The sequence below is a fragment of the Podarcis cretensis genome (assembly GCF_951804945.1).
Source record: "Podarcis cretensis genome assembly, chromosome: 1".
In the NCBI taxonomy this organism is placed as follows: domain Eukaryota; kingdom Metazoa; phylum Chordata; class Lepidosauria; order Squamata; family Lacertidae; genus Podarcis; species Podarcis cretensis.
This window is the reverse complement of record NC_137170.1, coordinates 94,358,166-94,376,610: the sequence shown is the minus strand read 5'-3', so window position 1 is coordinate 94,376,610 and position 18,445 is coordinate 94,358,166. Positions and strand designations below refer to the sequence as shown.

At 41.4% G+C, this 18,445-nt stretch overlaps 1 protein-coding gene across 3 annotated transcripts in view; it reads right to left on the bottom strand.

The window, feature by feature from the left end:
- Positions 1–10,324: 10,324 nt before the first annotated feature.
- Positions 10,325–18,445, bottom strand: part of PDIA5 (protein disulfide isomerase family A member 5) — a 147,211-nt gene continuing 139,090 nt past the window's right edge. For all 3 annotated transcript variants that reach the window (XM_079993758.1, XM_079993757.1, XM_079993759.1), the window contains exons 16-17: positions 15,282–15,416; positions 10,325–11,929 (exon numbers count right to left, since the gene is read on the bottom strand). In XM_079993758.1, coding sequence (XP_079849884.1) covers positions 11,849–11,929; positions 15,282–15,416 — 216 coding nt within the window. In that variant the 3' untranslated portion in view covers positions 10,325–11,848. The remainder of the gene's footprint in view (positions 11,930–15,281; positions 15,417–18,445) is intronic.

The following is an 18,445-nucleotide window of genomic DNA, read 5'->3' as shown; positions in this document are numbered from 1 at the left end:
GAAATGTCCCTCTTTTCCTCAGGATATCAATTTTTTCATTGGAGAAATGTTGGAGGCTATGGAGTTATCTGACCTCCGAGCTGTCTAAGGCAATCCTATATAGACAAGGTTTTTTAAAATGTTTAATGTTTTATTATGTTTTTATATATGTTGGAAGCTGCCCAGAGTGGCTGGGGCAACCCAGTAAGATGTGTGGAGTATAAATTGTAAGATTATCATTATGGAATGGGACGTCCCTATTTCCATCGAATAAATGTTGGAGGGTATGTAATTTTACCCTCTGGATTTAGTAGTCTCACAGGGAAGCGGGTGGGCTCTTCAGGTGGCAATGGGATTATAGCTACATGGGATATACAGTCGTGTGTAAATAAATAAACAAACCAGCATGTATTATATTCAAATTGCACTACGCCCACCCTCTGATCATCCCACTGGGTGGTGGCCCTAAGCCCTATATTCCTGCCCTAACTGTACCACACAATTCAGAGAGGAAACCCATCTCTGCTTGTAGAAGCAGTAGCTGCATTTTATGGAAAGACTCTTACCGTGGTGAGGCTCTGCATCCTTGTGCATGGCAAAGGCAGTCTTTCCTCACAGTGCATCTCTCTTAGCTTGCAAAGCAACAAGCTTCCGTTAGGGTGATATATTATTAGTATCGTTTCATTTTCAGGGTCACAGCCACTTTGGCTGTTACACAAATAAAGCAGGTCTGTTTTCTTTTGGTGATCAAGTAACGGGGCCGATCCAATCACAGAGGTCTCTCTTCAGGTCTTTCCACCCACCACTTGCTTTCTTCCTTCTCTGGGAATGAAATTGAATCCGAAAACCACATTAATACACTCCTAGCTCATACAGTCCCTTTAGATTTCCTGCTACTGTAATGGAACACATTGTCAGATTTTGTTTACATTCAGATATTTTTGGAGAGAGAAAAACTCATTCCAACCTGATTGTTTCATGTATCATTCTTCCCCACCAAACTTAATTAGATTTCATTTAAACAATTAAAGTAAATGAGAAAAGCATTCATTGTAAATAAGATTGCCCCATAAACAATTTATAGTCAAACAGCTTCATATCCCTAAGGCCAGTAAAAATAATACCTGCAGCAAGCAATGCACAAGCAGGAAGGGGGAAATAACTTAGGAATCCAAGGATAGAAGAAAATTGCTCAACTGTGTTTTTTAAAAGGGTTTCTAACCCTCATGCAAATTCATCAGAACTTGCTAAGGTGTCTGGTGACCAGGATATTGGACTTTGATCTCCTTGCATATCTTATAACCTCTCCACAAACTCAAGCGCTTTCCCATTTGCCACCATATATGCCCATACCCACGCTACTCCTCTCATATTATAATTTTTTATATACCGGTAAGTTTTTGACATATAAAATAACTCATTCTCTCATTTTTATTTTTCTTCCATAAAAAAGCAAACAAAATAAATGCACAACATCAAAGTATATATATTAAAAATGTAGAGTCAATGTTCCAGATTCACCCTTGTGAAAAACAGTAAGGTAAAAAGATAAGTTCTTCCATGAATTTAGTGTTGGATGAGTCAAGCAAAAACTGCATTGCCCAAGCATTCTAATAGGTGCATTTTGCAGTTTTAGCAGTTTACTGATATCTTTACCCTTTTCTTCTGTATAGCAGATAACTAGTCTGAAGCCTGTGCTGTTTCCGAAAGAAAAGGGAAAAAAGTCTGAGTTGGTGGGTGATGGCTTGTCTTCTAAAGGCTGCATATAATTAATAACTCAGAAATATAATTCATATTTATTTATTTTTCCATCAGAAAGAGGCAAGCAAAATAAACAAACCTAGGAGAAAAATGAAAACTGAGTAGACGTACACAGACACTTTGCTATAAGGGTCCTTGACTACCTTTAACTCTGCCAACAAAGCGGAATTCAAGGTTTTGTGCAAACAGTGTATCCTGCTTATCTTGCACACCCTGTCATAAAAAGGCACAGGCAAGCTGCTCCGTTTGAGACAAAATAATGTTTTGCAGACCCTTGCCCTTTTTGTGTCCTCCCCCTTTTTACAGTTGTTCAGCTGTGCTCCTCTCTGCTTTACTTTTACCAAGCTTGCCTGCAAAATCTTTCCCCAAATAAAAGTTGGCATCTTCCAAGAATGCAATTGCCATGTCATCACCCTCTTGCTCAACGCCCAGCAAAATGGGGTATTTGTAAGTGGTCAGTAGTTGTCACAAACTAGCACTATGCCAGTGGCTCTTTAAAAGACGAGGGGGGAGTACATCACTGGCACAAAGATGCATTGACCACCCACTACACCAAAGCCAACCTAGCAGTTCAAAAGCACGTCAAAGTGCAAGTAGATAAATAGGTACCACTCCAGCAGGAAGGTAAACGGCATTTCCGTGTGCTGCTCTGATTCGCCAGAAGCAGCTTAGTCATGCTCTCCACATGACCCGGAAGCTATACGCCGGCTCCCTCAGCCAATAAAGCGAGATGAGCATTGCAACTCCAGAGTTGGTCACGACTGGACTTAATGGTCAGCGGTCCCTTTACCTTTACACCAAAGCATCTAGGCTCTGCTAGCTAGATTTGATGAGTCACAATGGGCAGGGATTGAGAGGGCATATAGTCAGTCATAGGTATGCTTGCAGCAATGGGGGTTATCACATGTGGACTAGAAAACAGAGAAGGTGCCCCTTATTGGCAGGAAATCTTCCACAGCCCTTGGCTGCTACTATATGGTGTTTCAGCCAATCAAGTGTGACTCTATGAACTGGGCAAATAAGGCACAGGAGTTGTAGCTGCAAGCCATTTCTTGGTGTGAAATTTCTACCTACAGCCAGGTATGGTTATTATTTATATAACATCATCAGAGTGCACAGTACTGTACACAGTACTGGCACTAGCGAAAGGTCCCTGCTCACAAGGAGCTTACAATTCAGGCAGTGAGAAAAATGCAGAGGCAGGGGGAATAGAAGGTGAGTGAGTTGTGTTACACATATTTAAAGTGTGCTGAAGTGGGTTTTGAGGAGGGATTTGATGGATGAGAGAGAGCAAAGTAGAAATATGTTCTTGAGTTCCATTATAAGTGTGCACATAAAGAGAAGAAGCAGAGAGGGCACACAGAACATTGTGAGGTATATCCAATAAATATGACATTGAACTAGAATTGTGTGGGTAAATTAAGCTTTACTGTAATAGGCATTCGAGTGAGAGCCCCAACTTCATTAACATGTGCAATTCTGCATGATGATCTGATTAGCTATTACAGATCATTTAGCAGCAAATGTATAAAGGCACCACATCCCACATACCAAATATGTACACAGTTAAATTGAAGAAAAGCAAGAGAAAGTGTAATGATAGTCTGGTTTATTTGCAAACAGAGGTCTATAATCCCAAGCAACAGAGGGTAATTTATTTCTATCTGTGACATCTCTGAACAGTTTCTGATAGACAGGCTGAATCCCTCTAATGATAGAGCTGATCTGTAGGTTCTAGTATTTTGGGCCTCTTAGTGCATCACAAAATTAGAACACCCAAAATTTCAATATTCACTGACGGAGGTAGAATTTTCAAGAGAAACATGTAGTTAGTTCCCTGCCTTATGTTTTGCTCATAACACAAATGCAGAGAACACTTGTAGAGGAGAAACACATAGTCCATCTCCTGCCTACCAATTCTCCCATGCAAATACTTTCCCACAGTTGTTTTTAAAGCTTTCCCCTCCACACCCTAGCTCTGAATTAATAATTCAAATTGTGAATTTACCTTGTTTGTGGAGCAAATATTTTCAGCGGAGAATAAGTGGGCATGGAGAAGGGTTTTCCTTCCAATTTCCAAATTACCTCAGCAGACGCAGATCTCAAAACACACCCTTGGCGTGATACCATGTAGCTCAGCCCTTTGCAGTGGGCAGTCATGAATGAGCAGCAACTGCCATTGAGAAATCTTTTATATGTGATTAAATTATTCCAGCTCAAATGATCAGGGATAATTTTATCCCATGTAAATTCAGTAAGCACATTATGGAACGTTGTTTATTTAGTGGTTTACCCTCATGTGATCAATGTGATCTAGTGGCCAGAATGCTGGACCTTGACCCCAGAGAGTAACATTAAAATATTTGTCCAGGCAAGAAGCTCATCATATGATGCTGGATCAGTCAATCTTCATCAGTCTAATTTACCTGATATGGTTCTTGGTAGTCTATGCTGAAAAAAGTATGGATACATGGGTTATGTAACTCTACCCCTGTGAAATACAGTGGTACCTCGGGTTAAGTACTTAATTCGTTCCAGAGGTCTGTTCTTAACCTGAAACTGTTCTTAACCTGAAGCACCACTTTAGCTAATGGGGCCTACTGCTGCCGCTGCACCGCTGGAGCATGATTTCTGTTCTTATCCTGAAGCAAAGTTCTTAACCTGAAGCACTATTTCTGGTTTAGCGGAGTCTGTAACCTGAAGCGTATGTAACCTGAGGTACCACTGTAATGCCTATGTATGCCACTACCTGGTGGAAGAAGAGCCAGCATTATACTGTAGCAGCCAATTTTATCATAGCTTGGATATTATTTATCCCAGAACAAATCTTTGAACATTTCATGTTCACCCATGTTTGTGTTGTGGGAAAATACAGTTATGTAAGGTGGCAGCAAAACCCACAAGCTCCTCCCCCTTCTGGGTAGTAAAATAATAATATTAAAGTAAATAACAATTGGCTGTCCTTTCATGACACCTAAAATCAGCTGCTGCACCCTCATGATTGTAGGGCTTGTTGTGGCCTATATAGCAGAAACAACCTTTTTTGGTATGAGCTAATCTATTGGGATGTTTGATTACAGAAAACCTGCCCCAAGGTAGGTTGTCCTGGGCATCTACAAAATCCCTGCGCTTTTAAAACCCAACTTCTAAGAGAGAGTTAAAAGGCTTGCACGACTTAAAAATGTTTCAGAAACATTTACATAATGTCTCGGAGGTTGGTATAGATATTTTCTAGTTCCTTACATGTATCTGTCCCTTGCATTATTAAAAGGCGACACACAATTATTACTCTATGTGCTACTGAAATGTAAAAACTCATATTGGCAAGTTTCTTATGTCATTTTAATAAATACGTGCACACATAATGGCTTCTTTCTCTTCCATTGATCTGGTTCTAAGGAATATTAAGATGAATGCCAGTAACCTACATATAGATAGTGAAATATATATTTCATGAAATTTTTTATTTGGAAATGCTACTAAGGTCCAAACCTGTAAAATCAGCCACGGTTTGGCAGAATACCTTGCATATCATACTGAGAAGAGAAAGCTATGCTGTCTTTACAGTTGTGCAAAACGATTAAGATGTTATCTATATAAATTAATGCATGGATGTACATGTGCATACATCTATGTATACCATATACTAGCTAAGGGCCCATCAATCATGAAGTGGTGGGTAAGGTCGGTCCTTTTCCTATGCTTATGCACCACTTCTAACTAAATCCTTTACTACTCCATTCCCACTCACTACTACCCCCTATTTTCTGAGCAGAGAAGCAGGTAAGGGGTTGTTGGTTGTGGGAATGAATTAAGAAAGCCAGCCTGCTTTTCTAGACCAGAGTCTATTCTGACAAGTTCACCAGATGCTTAGGGGTGGCTAGTGGGGAAAATCAGATGCAGAGCAGACACTCTGCCTCAAATTGGGCAGGCCATCATGAAAAGAACAAGGATTTTTACGCTACCTCAAAAGACTAATACATTTGTTACAGCAGAAGCTTTCCTGTATTGAAGTACCCATCGTCAGTTGTATGGAGCGTTTTTCTCAGTTGGCAGGCATATAGGTGCAAAGAAAGAAAGGTCAGAGGGAAATTAAATGGGGGAAAAAATCAAAGTGTGACAATTATGTCAAAGCTTAGATGTATGTACAGTGAACTCATTGTCCTTTCAAAGTGCACATTTTATTCTCTTAAACAAACAGCCCCGGTATCCAGGCCAGGTCTTTTGTTTTAAACTAGCCTGTGAAATATAATAGTTGCCCTGATCTCTGCTTTTAAGAAATCAGCTCACCAACAGTGTTTACATTTGAAATAGGAAGGACTTTGGCTTTGATCAGCACAGGAAGAACAAAAGTACAATTAGTCCTAAACTGAAGCGTCAATTGTAGCTTTTTCCCACCTCCACCAACCCCTCTTTTCGTCTACAATAAACAGACATCGTCTGTGGATTCTAGTGCCATTGGCTGTGTCTATATTTGTATTAATTGCTGAGAACTGCAGACATTTATTAAAAAAAAAAAAAAAGTTGGAACTTGCCAATGGTGACTTCATCTCTTGGGATTGCTCCGAATCACAGGCTTTAGTGCATGTCTAGGACAATTGCTCGCTGTGCTTTAGATAAGTAGTTCTTTTCAACTGGTTACTCCACAATGACATGAAAATTGTGGAATCCAATTTTCCCATTGGGATATTGTAATGGAGTCTATTGGCCTTGGAAGATCTCCCTTCCTTCCCCTGTTTCAGTTAACGTGCAAATATAATTTACCTCCTATTTATAGTTTCATGACCCATTTCATTCTCAGCCAAGATGTCTTTTGAGTGAGATGATTTTAAACGAGATGAACAATTAAACTCTAATGGCCTGCAAAAGCTTTAGGCACTACAAACCACTGTGCATCAACTTGAACTCCTTAGCTGTTTAATTAGGAAAGGCTAGGCCAAAATCCGATGTGAAATCCACCAAGTTTGGGGTGGTGGAGGCGGGGGGGGGGGGAACCTAAGTGAAGAGAGTTTGGCTTACAAAGTTTAATCTGCTCTACTCTTTATTAAAAACTTGGGAAGTAACTTTAAAAAGAAATTAAATGCAAATTAGTACAGTGGTACCTCGGGTTACATACGCTTCAGGTTACAGATGCTTCAGGTTACAGACTCCACTAACCCAGTAATAGTACCTCAGGTTAAGAACTTTGCTTCAGAATGAGAACAGGAATCGGGCTCTGGCGGCACGGCAGCAGCAGCAGGAGGCCCCATTAGCTAAAGTGGTGCTTCAGGTTAAGAACAGTTTCAGGTTAAGAACGGACCTCGGGAACGTATTAAGTACTTAACCTGAGGTACCACTGTATTTGTATCCTTTCATATAAAACAATTTCCAGTGCTTGCTCCTTAAATACCTACCTACCTACCTAACTACCTACCTACCTACCTATAATCTATCTATCTCCTGGTACTTCCATCTGACTGCCTCTCAACACATGCCCAAGTTTTTCCTAAAGGGAACTTTTTTTTCTTCTTTAAAGGACTATGTGCCTTTTGTCTTCTGTCAGATTTGTAGGAAGCTTCCCCCCCAAACTGCCCAAAGAAATTTATTTTAAGGAGTATGTCTTCATGTATATGCAGAATATTTCCTACAAAAGTGTCATATTTGTTTCAAGGAAGGGACTACAATGAAACCACTGGGCTTATTCAGTTTGATCCAGACCAACCATGAACAGAGTTGTGCTCATGCCCACATGCTGAAGGGGAGGAAGGTGAATTATGCAAATTCCTCCTGTTTGTAAACCCCCAGGAAAGCTGCTGTGGGTGACTGGGGGACCCTCCATGTGGGAGGTGACATGGGGACTGTTTTGGGAGTGCAGAATAGAAATTTAATAAAGAAACCAACAAATAAAAAACAGATAATACTGGGGGAAGTTACCTCTATCCCACTTGTGGTGGAGGCCTCCACTGTATCTCAGTCATTTGTGCAAATGGAAGGAACCATTCCATTTGTAGGTGAACACATCTTGATTCAACCATAGTTATTTTCTGCCTTCCATTCTGGCAACTGGCAAGGAGGATTAAATGCTCACTCAGCCAATGAAATGTTGGCCAGCTGTCAGTCCTACTTTATGGCTCCTACGTGCCAATATCATCAAGCCACAAAGAGAAGGATTTGCTGCTGCTATACCACAGAAGTGGAACTCCCTTGAAACTTAAATACCACAAGTAGGGACCATTGAGCATTTTGTTCAGTCCCCATTTTAAATCAAACAATCCTAACAGCACTTCCCAAACTAATATATGGATCAGAACAGATTTATGCTTCAGCTTTCCCTGATTTTTGCATTGCAGTTCTCAGTTGGGAAAAGTACAAAAATACATTTTAAAATGTGCATTTTAGGTTAAAGGAGTTATTTTTGGATACATACTTTACATAAAATGCAGATTTTTCATGCGGTTTAAAAATGGAAATATTGTGTGGAAACATGTCTGAATGGACTTACGGACATAGGAATGAACACGTGTGAAACTGTCCCAGACTGGAAATAATGATCTGTCCATCTCTACTCACAACTACATCAGCCTAAGAACAACAGAAAGGAAAAATGAAGATAGTACTAAGTGGTAAGGACAGGTTCTATAGAGAAAAGAAAGGTGGGGGGAGAAACACCATTCATTTTCCAGACAGCTAATTGTCTGGCTAATAGGAAAGTTCATGCGGAGTCTAATAAAAGAAACTGTTTGGCATGGAACCATTGCTTAGATTTATGTTATGGTTAACAAGCTTACTACCACACAAGGCAAATCACCCTATCATCATTCACTGATTACATAGCAGGGGCTCCAGCAGATTAATGAGTGCCAAATACATAGAAGCAATAATTGGGCCAGAGAAAAAGCAGGAAGTGCATTGAGAATGAAAAGCGGAGTGGGAACTCCTGTGAGGTCTCCTCCCACAGTCTCCCTCGGCAGCACAAAAGCACACTGTTTTGAGAGTTAGTGTTTCACTAACAGAGCGAAGGCCAGGAGAAAATCACATATGATTTAATAAGTCTGGCAAAGCACCACACACACACACACACACACACACACACACACAACAATCAAACTAAAATTAAGCATTATTCCCATTGAGTTTAATTGAATATATTCAAGGAACCATGATGGGAATGTTGCAGCTCCACTGTTGGGCGGTAGGATGCTTCCAAATACTATTTGCTGGGAATCACACATGGGGATGATGCTGTTGCTCTCAGGTCTTGCTTGCAGGCTTACTGTAGGCATCTGGTTGGCTACTGTAAGAACAGGACGCTGGGCTCATGGGCTTGGGCCCTGATCCAGCAGGGCTCTGATGTTCTTGATGTCACTTAAACACATAACTTTGCTAAATGTCCAGGTGGGAAGGATGACCCCCCCCCCACACACACACTTCCCCTCCCAGCTGTAGATCACCTGAATGACAACTGGGCTTTACAGCAGGTCATTAATGCAGACCACCCTGCTCGCTAGCATTCAAAGGAACACATAAGAGGAAAACCAGGCCACTGGTAGCTTGTTAAAAAGTGAGAATCCACACCAGAGAAAACGTGGAGCCCGAACAAGAGTGAAAAGAAGCAAGATCAAGCAGACAGTGAGTAGAGATTGTTTCTCCACTGAGAATACTCCAGTGACACTCTCGGCTTCATACATGCCGTTTTACGCATACTATATTCAAAAGTGACAGTGTATGTGGGTCATACTGTACCACTACTGCCCCTTTTCTATGCATGGATCCTATAAGTATTCCAGCAAGTTTGTTAGAGTTGCTAGATCCAACTTTCATTGCTAATGGACACCCCAGATTGATGGAGTGAAGTAAGGGAATTTTTATCTCCTTTGATGGAGCTGAGACTATTATGAAGGAAGGAACATTCCTTTAAAACCCTGATCTTTCTATAGGTGATCCTCAAGCAGAACCCATCTCACAGAACCTCTTCAGGTGACATATAGTGCCTCTGCTTGCACTTGAGAAGTTTCTACAAGGTTGTAAGGAAGAACACCAGATTTCAGTTAACCAATGGGCTCTAATCACTTCCCATGCACCTATGTACTCTTCTACAGCTTGTTATTTCCTGCAGGATAGCTTGGTTGGTAGAGCATGAGACTCTTAATCTCAGTGTTGTGGGGCTCAGCTCCATGTTGGGCAAAAATATTCCTGCATGGCAGGGGGTTGGACTAGATGACCCTTGTATTCCCTTCCAACTTTACAATTCTGCAGATCTGTGTACTGGCAAGAAGTAGCCCAGGTAGAGAGGCTGTGGGTTTTATTTCATTACAGATTTCCCGAATTTACCTGCATCTTCCGCCAGATGGAGCAGAGGAGTCAAGAGAAACAGCTTTACAAAGACTCTTTTGTTACTTGTAACTTGCCTTAACAATTAGGCAAGACAGTGGCAAGGAGACTTTTGTTCTTTCCCCACAGGGACTTTGAAAACATGGAAGAGGAGACTGGAGATGCTTGACCTTTCCGGTGTGGCTAGCGAGAACGGCTAGCAGAAATGGTTTTTGGTCACCAGCACAGCAGCTTCAGGCAATCTGGCCTACGAAATGTTGAATAAAGGCAGCAATTAGAGCATATTTTCAATCTTTTATTCTTTTTGATCAAATTGGAAATCACAAAAAATATAATAAATCCCATGGAGACACAATGTCCAGATCACCCTCACCTCACAGAATCTGCACATAATTACGGACTTTTAAAAGCTAGTTCTAGTAATGCTGTTATTTTCTTACATCACTGACAGGGGCTAAACAATTTTTTTTTTAAGCACAACTTGCTTCTATAGAATTCTAAAAAAATTATACTTTCCTTTTGTAGTTAACTCACATAGACAAGCCTTTGGAACGTAAACAAGTATTGTTGCATGATGTTTCTTCATATCAAAAATATCAGTGCCTCTGTCAACAGTCAAATGGAATGCTTAGCAAATACGCAGTTCCTATGGTCAGATCATAAATTAAGTAGAACCTTATTTATACCTGCACTACACCACTCCTATGCTTACAGGAGCATTGGACAACGTGAGAGCAAACACATACACTGAGAGACATTCGGTGCTTGATATGTGCCGAATGCAGAGACATTTGTTTGAAATAACCCACACATTCTATAAAGATATGTAAACAGTACGGCAGATTAAAAAAACAAAAACAAAACAAAAACCACCACTACAGTCAATTAAGATCTGAAATGGCCAATCAATGCTTCTTCATTATTTCCCTATTATCCCTGAGCACCTTAAAAATTGCCCCCCCCCCCAATCTCTCTAGGAAGGAAGTGTAACCTAGCAAGACCGCAAGAGCATGTCCCAGTCACAACTAGTCATCCTACTAGTTTGGCACTGCTGTGCACAACTAGAAACGCACACACACTGTTCCTGGAAAAGGCCCCACTTACAAAAGATGCTTGCATGATAATTGTGGCAGATCTGTCATTCAGACTCCACACACTACCCTGTTCTGACAGATGTCCCATTAGCCATGCAGAGCGGGAGTGAGCAGTGCAGGCTGATGTCTGCTTAGTACGTGGACTATAAGGACTGAAAGTGCACTTAATCACACCTGGTTCCTGAAATAAGTGCTGTGCACACAACTGCACCTGACGAGGCTTGGGGCAGAGTCCACCGGGACCACAAAGCTCTGTCTGTTTCCATGGAACTCGCTCCTGATGGATCCATTGCACCTTCCTTTCATCCTCACCCTCCAATTTTTAAAAGCCATTTCACATATAATATTCTTCAAAAATTAAAAAAAATGCAGAAATCACCTTGTCAGGGGAAATCACTATCAAACCTACAGATTACAAAAAAGATTGCATAGGAGTATCAAGTGGGCATAGGTGCATCAAATGGATAGAAAACGCTCTTCTTTTCGTTTTCCATAACAGAATATGGCAACAATGATGTCATTTATTTTTTTCCTTTTAAAAATCAAATGATCTCACTTTATTTCAAAATTGTACAAAATGGCAAATGGCTGTTTGTAAAAAAAACCAAAGTCTCTCTTTTTAAAAAGATGTGGAATCCCAGGCATTGTACCAGTGGCCCTGAGACCATTCACAGTGCAGTGGAAATCATCGTGTGAGGCAGAAATTACAACTCATCTTTCCTCTTCCCTATCTTTTCATGGTCCCGTTCTCTGAGCGTCCGCATGAAAGTCGAGAATCCAGACTCCTAGAATGTGAGAGGTAAAGAAAGTCATTGGTTGCATAGTGAAACTGGAACACAGGACTCCAACGCGTCTTCTACAGGCAAATGGGCATGCAGTAGTGCAGGCAGAGGTAAAAGGAGCAGATAAGGCAGGTCCTTGTATTTATATGACAAGTGACCATCTGGTCACAAACTGAACACTTCCCTTAAGTAAAAGAAACACTCCACAGCATCATGGTTGCTCTGAATGGATGGATGGGGTCAGAGTGTGAGTTAAGTGCTTCATCACTCTTCCAGAATCCTAAGTGGACAGCTATGTGAAGGATGTATGGTGCACACTGCTGCTGCTGCCTTCCTCTCCCCTGGCTCACTCTTGCCACACAACTTCCCCCAATTCCAGTCTGCTAACACCTGCTCCTGGTCTTGGAACACTATTTTCAAAAGCCTCCTGGCCTCCACCACTAGAAACTGTATAATCTTCCTTCCTCAGAGTGGTAATCTCACAGTTCAGTCCCCACACTGCCCACACCTGGTCATATGTCCTTCATTATCTCAGTCCCCTCTTAAAAGCTTCCTCTGCTGCCGAGCCATTTTTGAGATGGAATAATCACTACAAGGAAAAGCTTCCAGCTAAACTCATCAGATAATTAAACCGCCTTGTGAAGGCTCCCCAATGTGAAAATACTTGAAAGGTGTAACCACATTCTGAAACAAGTCATTACTAAAAATGAACGTGAAATTTGCAGGGCAGGGGAGTTCTGCCGTTATTCTGCCATGTCTGTGAGAATTCTGCAGCAAAGAACTATGCCTTTAATCTGCAGCATATTGTCTCTTTGTAAGTGATCAAAATAATGAGGTCATGCTCCCAAAACAGCGAGAGTTTGAGCCAAACTACCACAGAAGTCTGTAAGCTTTTCCATTAATTTCCAAGGGCTTTAGATTAGACCTGACAACTCATCTGATCTATTTGGGCACATGATGCAGAGGGAATGGAACCACTGCTATTCTGTCGGCTGAATCTGTCAATTTTAATTCAGAATGTTCCGCATCACTAGTTGCGAAATTTGAGATCCTAGTAAACACCCCAAAGAACTAGCTTTTGATTAGCAATGTACCTGCTATTACAAGTGTTATCCGAAACACATTATCCAGCCCAGTGAAGCTGTGTGTGATGTTTCTTTCTCCATTTCTAACAAAATGTCCAATACCCAAGTAACTGTTGAAAAGGATATATAACTACAATTAAAATAAGCCCCCCCACTCTTTTTTAGTGCTCCACTTCAAGATGTGTTTAGCAGGTCCTTTTTTCAACACAGCAACATTGCATTGGTCTGTTATCTGCCTTTGTCCAGGCTCACTGCAGTGTAGAAGCAGTCTGGGATCCAAAGAAGTTTAGGTGCATGGATTTATTGAACAGCAGCCACCATCACATGGTCAATTATTACTTTTAAAACTGAAGGGACTGTTACTGCTATATGATATGGGGCCTGTGGTTCAAAGACTGGGGGTGGTATCTAGTGGTAACTGAGAGAAGGAATTCATCAGCAAAACAACCAGGAATGTGATTTTCAGTGACTTCCCCTTCCTCCTACATCTATCTTAAATCTATTCTGAATGTTTGAAAGACCTCAGATAAATATTCTACTAGACGTGCCCTGTGCCTAAAGCACGATACCTATTTGGAGCCCTGTAAGACAGATAAGCCAAAGTAAGTGCCATGAGTCCCACTGAGACTTCACAGGGAACGTTCTCTTTCACTGCATATGAGAAGCCGACTACTTTTTTTTAATGAGAGCTAGTAAGAGATTGTATCCTTATTTTCAATGTAATAAATACAGCCTTGCAACATATGAGTACAATGACAGTATATGAGCAGTTTGCTGCTGTACCAAAGATGCACTGCTAGAATTACTCTTAACAGGGATCACACTACCTAACATAAGCTGAAATGTTGGCCTAGGAGGGAAGAGACTGGGGGGCGGGGGCAAGTTGCTCATTGCCACAAATGGAAATATTTTTAAACTAACGAAAGGATTTAACAAAATCTCCAATTTCCCAGTAAGCACTTGGAAGTTACAGTCTCCTCTGAGCACATAGGTTCCAGCGGGGGTAGAGGGAGGCAGCCCTCTGCTAGTAACTGAGAGAATGAAGATGGAGAGGCACTCTGTGCTAACTCAGATGTTAAGAAACGAAAAGGACAATTGAACACTAGGACAACTAGCCAGATTCCCCACCCCCAAAGTGTGATTTTGAAAGAGCAAGTGTACACTTGCTTTTTTCTTCCTTAGCCAAACAAACAAGATCTGTTGGTTTTCATAAATCCCTTTACTTTTGTAAGCGCATTTATAAAGCCAAAGAGATGTTGTGGCTTAAACTCAATTCCCTGTTATTTATATTTAGGCGGATAAAGCTTCATTTTAAAAGCAAAGCACAACACTTGATCCATGACAAAGTTTACAGTATGGCTTAGTTCATTAAGGATCAAATTGTGGAGATGTTATCCTGACAGAATTCCCACATGAACAACCTCAACCTCAATAAAAAGCCTCAATGAAGACCCACAGGATCATACCACAAATCCTCTCTTTCTATATATCTACAGATTTTTTTGTACCAGCAGCAATAATATTGCAGCTAAATGTTTCTCAACAACGTTTACTGGCCATATTAATATACAAAACATTCTTTCACATTAGGTCCCCATCTTCTCCAGGCAATTATTAACAACCTAGCTATGGAACTTTAAACTGAGCATTCTCGAGTAGCTGGTAAACTTTTGTCTCCTCCATTTCAAGATACAAGTGAACTGCTAATAATCTATCTCTGCAAAACCTGAAATGTAAGGAGACATCAAGGTCATAAGCTAAAGGTGCCCAGTGCAAACTGCCCAGAAAATGTGGGTTTTGGTCACAAAACAAAACCAACAAACAATCTATTATCATTTGGCTGTGTGTAGTGAATTTCCAAATGTGTACAGGGCAACCAAAGGCTTAGATTCCTAATGAATATGGAGAGCCCATTGGAACAGCTTCTGCACTACATTGGCTAGGAGTTGATGTGGAATTGGCAGACGTTCAATTTTTGCATTTTCATTAGTGCTAAATTTTTAATAAATTATAAGACTCAAAATAAAAGCCTCCAAAATTTTCTACTGAGTTAATTCCAGATGCTAAATGCATGCATTATGTGTGGAATAAGGTGACACAGTCATGAGGAATTCATAATGGAAGCATTAAACTCATTGGCAAAATAACTGGCTCTGTATTGTGTCCCTGTTGTTGCTGCTGGTGATTTTACTGTTTGCTGATGAAACCACTTAAAAAAGATACTCCCTCCCCACACCAGTACATCTTTTAGAACAGCACCATGTACTTACCCCTCTGTCTCCATTATATTTTTCTATAAATTTTCCATAGTTGTAGTAGTTAAAGGTTGGGTAACCATCCACACCTTCCTGCTTACACAGGTCGTGGTTCTGTTCTTTGGCACAGTCCACTGCAGCATAGGCAATCTAGTACAGGAAAGAAAAGCAGATCAGCTGTCACCAAGTGTGATCCCATTCTATGGCGCACAGATACTTTCAAAATGAAACATATGCAGTTTCACATAAACTAAGAAATGGGAAATATTTCCAAAGGCTAAGCACTACCAGAATCAGAATTCTGAGTTCTTGTTTTGCCAATTCCTGAGCATAGGTGCTCAGGGCAGATCCAGCACCTTACACCCCCCCCCCCCGTGCATTAGTGGGAAATCCTTCCACTTGCGCACAAAGGGATGATACTAAGCCACTATTTGATTGAGCGAAATCACACAAACATGTGGGCTCCTGGACATGAAGTTTCCTGCTGCGGCACACTAAGCTGTAACCAAGGTTTGTTCTGAAAGGATCCTGACCCTTAAACTACAGCAATTCTTTAAGCACATGAAGAGCAATGTCACTGCATCTCATAGAACAACTAGATATCTATCTACATACTGTACTTAGTTTCATTGATCTCCTGCTCTACATCCAAACATCCTCTGAGCAGGCAACAATGATATTCAATAAGACAAAGTAATCTCATTTAAAGTCACAGCAAAGCACAATAAAAACAGGACGTGAACAGTTTCACATTAAGCAGGCCAAAGCTCCAAACAAACAGACAGATTACCGTAAACAGTGGATGGGAAGGCATTCCAGAGCAGGGATGCTGCCAGGGGAAAGGATTGCCTACGTGTAATTCCCAAGGTTAGGACATTAAGGAGAGCCTCCATAGAGGATCTGAACTCCCTGGACTGCCACATACCGGAAGAGGATTTCCCTCATGCAAGTAATCCAGGGCTTTTTATGCCATTTGTAAAACTTTGAATTCAGAGTGGAAATGGATTGGAAACAACTGCAAATATTTAATAACTGGAGAAACATTAATCTGACTGGAGACTCTGCTCAAGAGATGAACCACCACATTTTGCACCAGCCACAATTTCCAAGCGGTCCTCAAGGGCAGCCCTGCATAGTATGTATGGCAGGAATAAAAATGAAAGGTTATCAGAGCATGGATTACTGAGGCCAAGCTATTCCTGTAGCTTCATCATAGTGCCTTCTTCAGTTGCTACATTTTACCTCCACCTTGCCCCCAGCTGAGTTCAAGCTGGCATAAATGAGATGTTCTCATTTCATCCTTTAACGTAAGGCAGAGAGGTGGTGAAATCCAACTAGTGCCCTTGCATGAAAGAAGAGCTTTGGATTAAGGCATCAGCTAATGAAAAGGGTGAGGGGATCTCTGTTGATTCCACTGTCCTCATGTAGACTTCCATACCACTTTCCACCCTGTTCTGGAGGGTCCCCCAACAATCTGGAACAGAAATTCAGAGGGCACTTTTGCCTGCAGGTAGCAGGGGGAGGGTGGGACGCAGGTGGCGCTGTGGGTTAAAGCCTCAGCGCCTAGGGCTTGCCGATCGAAAGGTCGGCGGTTCGAATCCCTGCGGCGGGGTGCGCTCCCGCTGCTCGGTCCCAGCGCCTGCCAACCTAGCAGTTCGAAAGCACCTCCGGGTGCAAGTAGATAAATAGGGACCGCTTACCAGCGGGAAGGTAAACGGCGTTTCCGTGTGCGGCTCTGGCTCGCCAGAGCAGCGATGTCACGCTGGCCACATGACCCGGAAGTGTCTCCGGACAGCGCTGGCCCCTGGCCTCTTAAGTGAGATGGGCGCACAACCCCAGAGTCTACCAAGACTGGCCCGTACGGGCAGGGGTACCTTTACCTTTACCTTTACCTAGCAGGGGGAGGGGAATTGCCTGCTTTCCTCTTTTGCTGGTGGACACACCTCTGCTAAATCAAGAGCTCTTCTGTGAGCGCATGAGCAACAGATGGATTCCACCCAGTGATATGCAACCCAAAGAGCTTTGTGGATGAGTGGAGATTGAACTCCAGGTCTCCCTAGTCCAAGTTCAACCCACAACCCTCACTATTCCTAAACCATCAGCGGAATAGTCAGAATCCAAGTGACAAGGATAGGATGGGGAAACCTCAACACTGAACCAATGTACAGAAATAATGTACCTGGTTCAGGAGCATGGGTTCAGTTCCTAGAGGCTGGATGTAGATTACTCAGAACTCTCTAGATGATCCTTCTGCCTTTAGCGGACACTGATAGGTCAACACTACCGCAACAGCACTTTCTAAGACTATACTGCTATTAATACACATTTGCTTCACTACATCTGCCAGGCTCATTCCTGTAGAAAAGTCATTTGTTCAGTTTTAATCCCGTTTAAATACAGATATGGGAGCCTTCTACTTTAATTTTATTGTGACTGCTGGCTAGAATCTATTGAAGGGAAATTTAAAGCAGTTTTAAAATTTAAGATTCCATTACACTGCTTCTTTTAGACTATCTGCTCATAATACCCCCCTCTTGCCTTCCGGGCTGTTATTGAGCCGCAGTCCCATAATTAAATGTCATTTAATATTCCATTATGACCTCTAACTTCCTGGTGATATGCAGTAAACGTTACACATGCACCTACAGCGGCATTCTTTTATTTTTTTTTTAATAATATTTATTAAAAATTTTCCAGAATAAAAAGGAAAGATAGCAAGCAAGCAAGAAAAAACAAATATGATTTACACTTGGTTTCAGTGGCATCTTTCCCGGACTTCCCCCCCCTCCCCCTCTTGTATTCCATTTCCCTTAAATTGATTCCACAGATTCTTACCCCAAATTTTAAAACCTTATTTGTAATTTTAAATAACCCATTTATTCCAAATTAATCTTATTTATCTTAATGAACCATTTCTCCTTATATTTTATATAATTCCCTAAGATCGACCCCATTTCCCTTCCACGAATTCCCCTATTTTCAAACAACAAACATGAAAAAAGTAAAGAAAGAAGTAATATATAATTTTACAGCCTTTGGATTCCAAATCTCTCCCCCCCCCCAATTCCCCGGTTCCAATCCCCAAAGTTCATCCATTGTCTACTGCCAGCCTGGTGTCTATATCTCAACTCCACTTTGCCGTCTTTTGATAGCTTTTAATTTCAGAAAGTCCAGTCTCG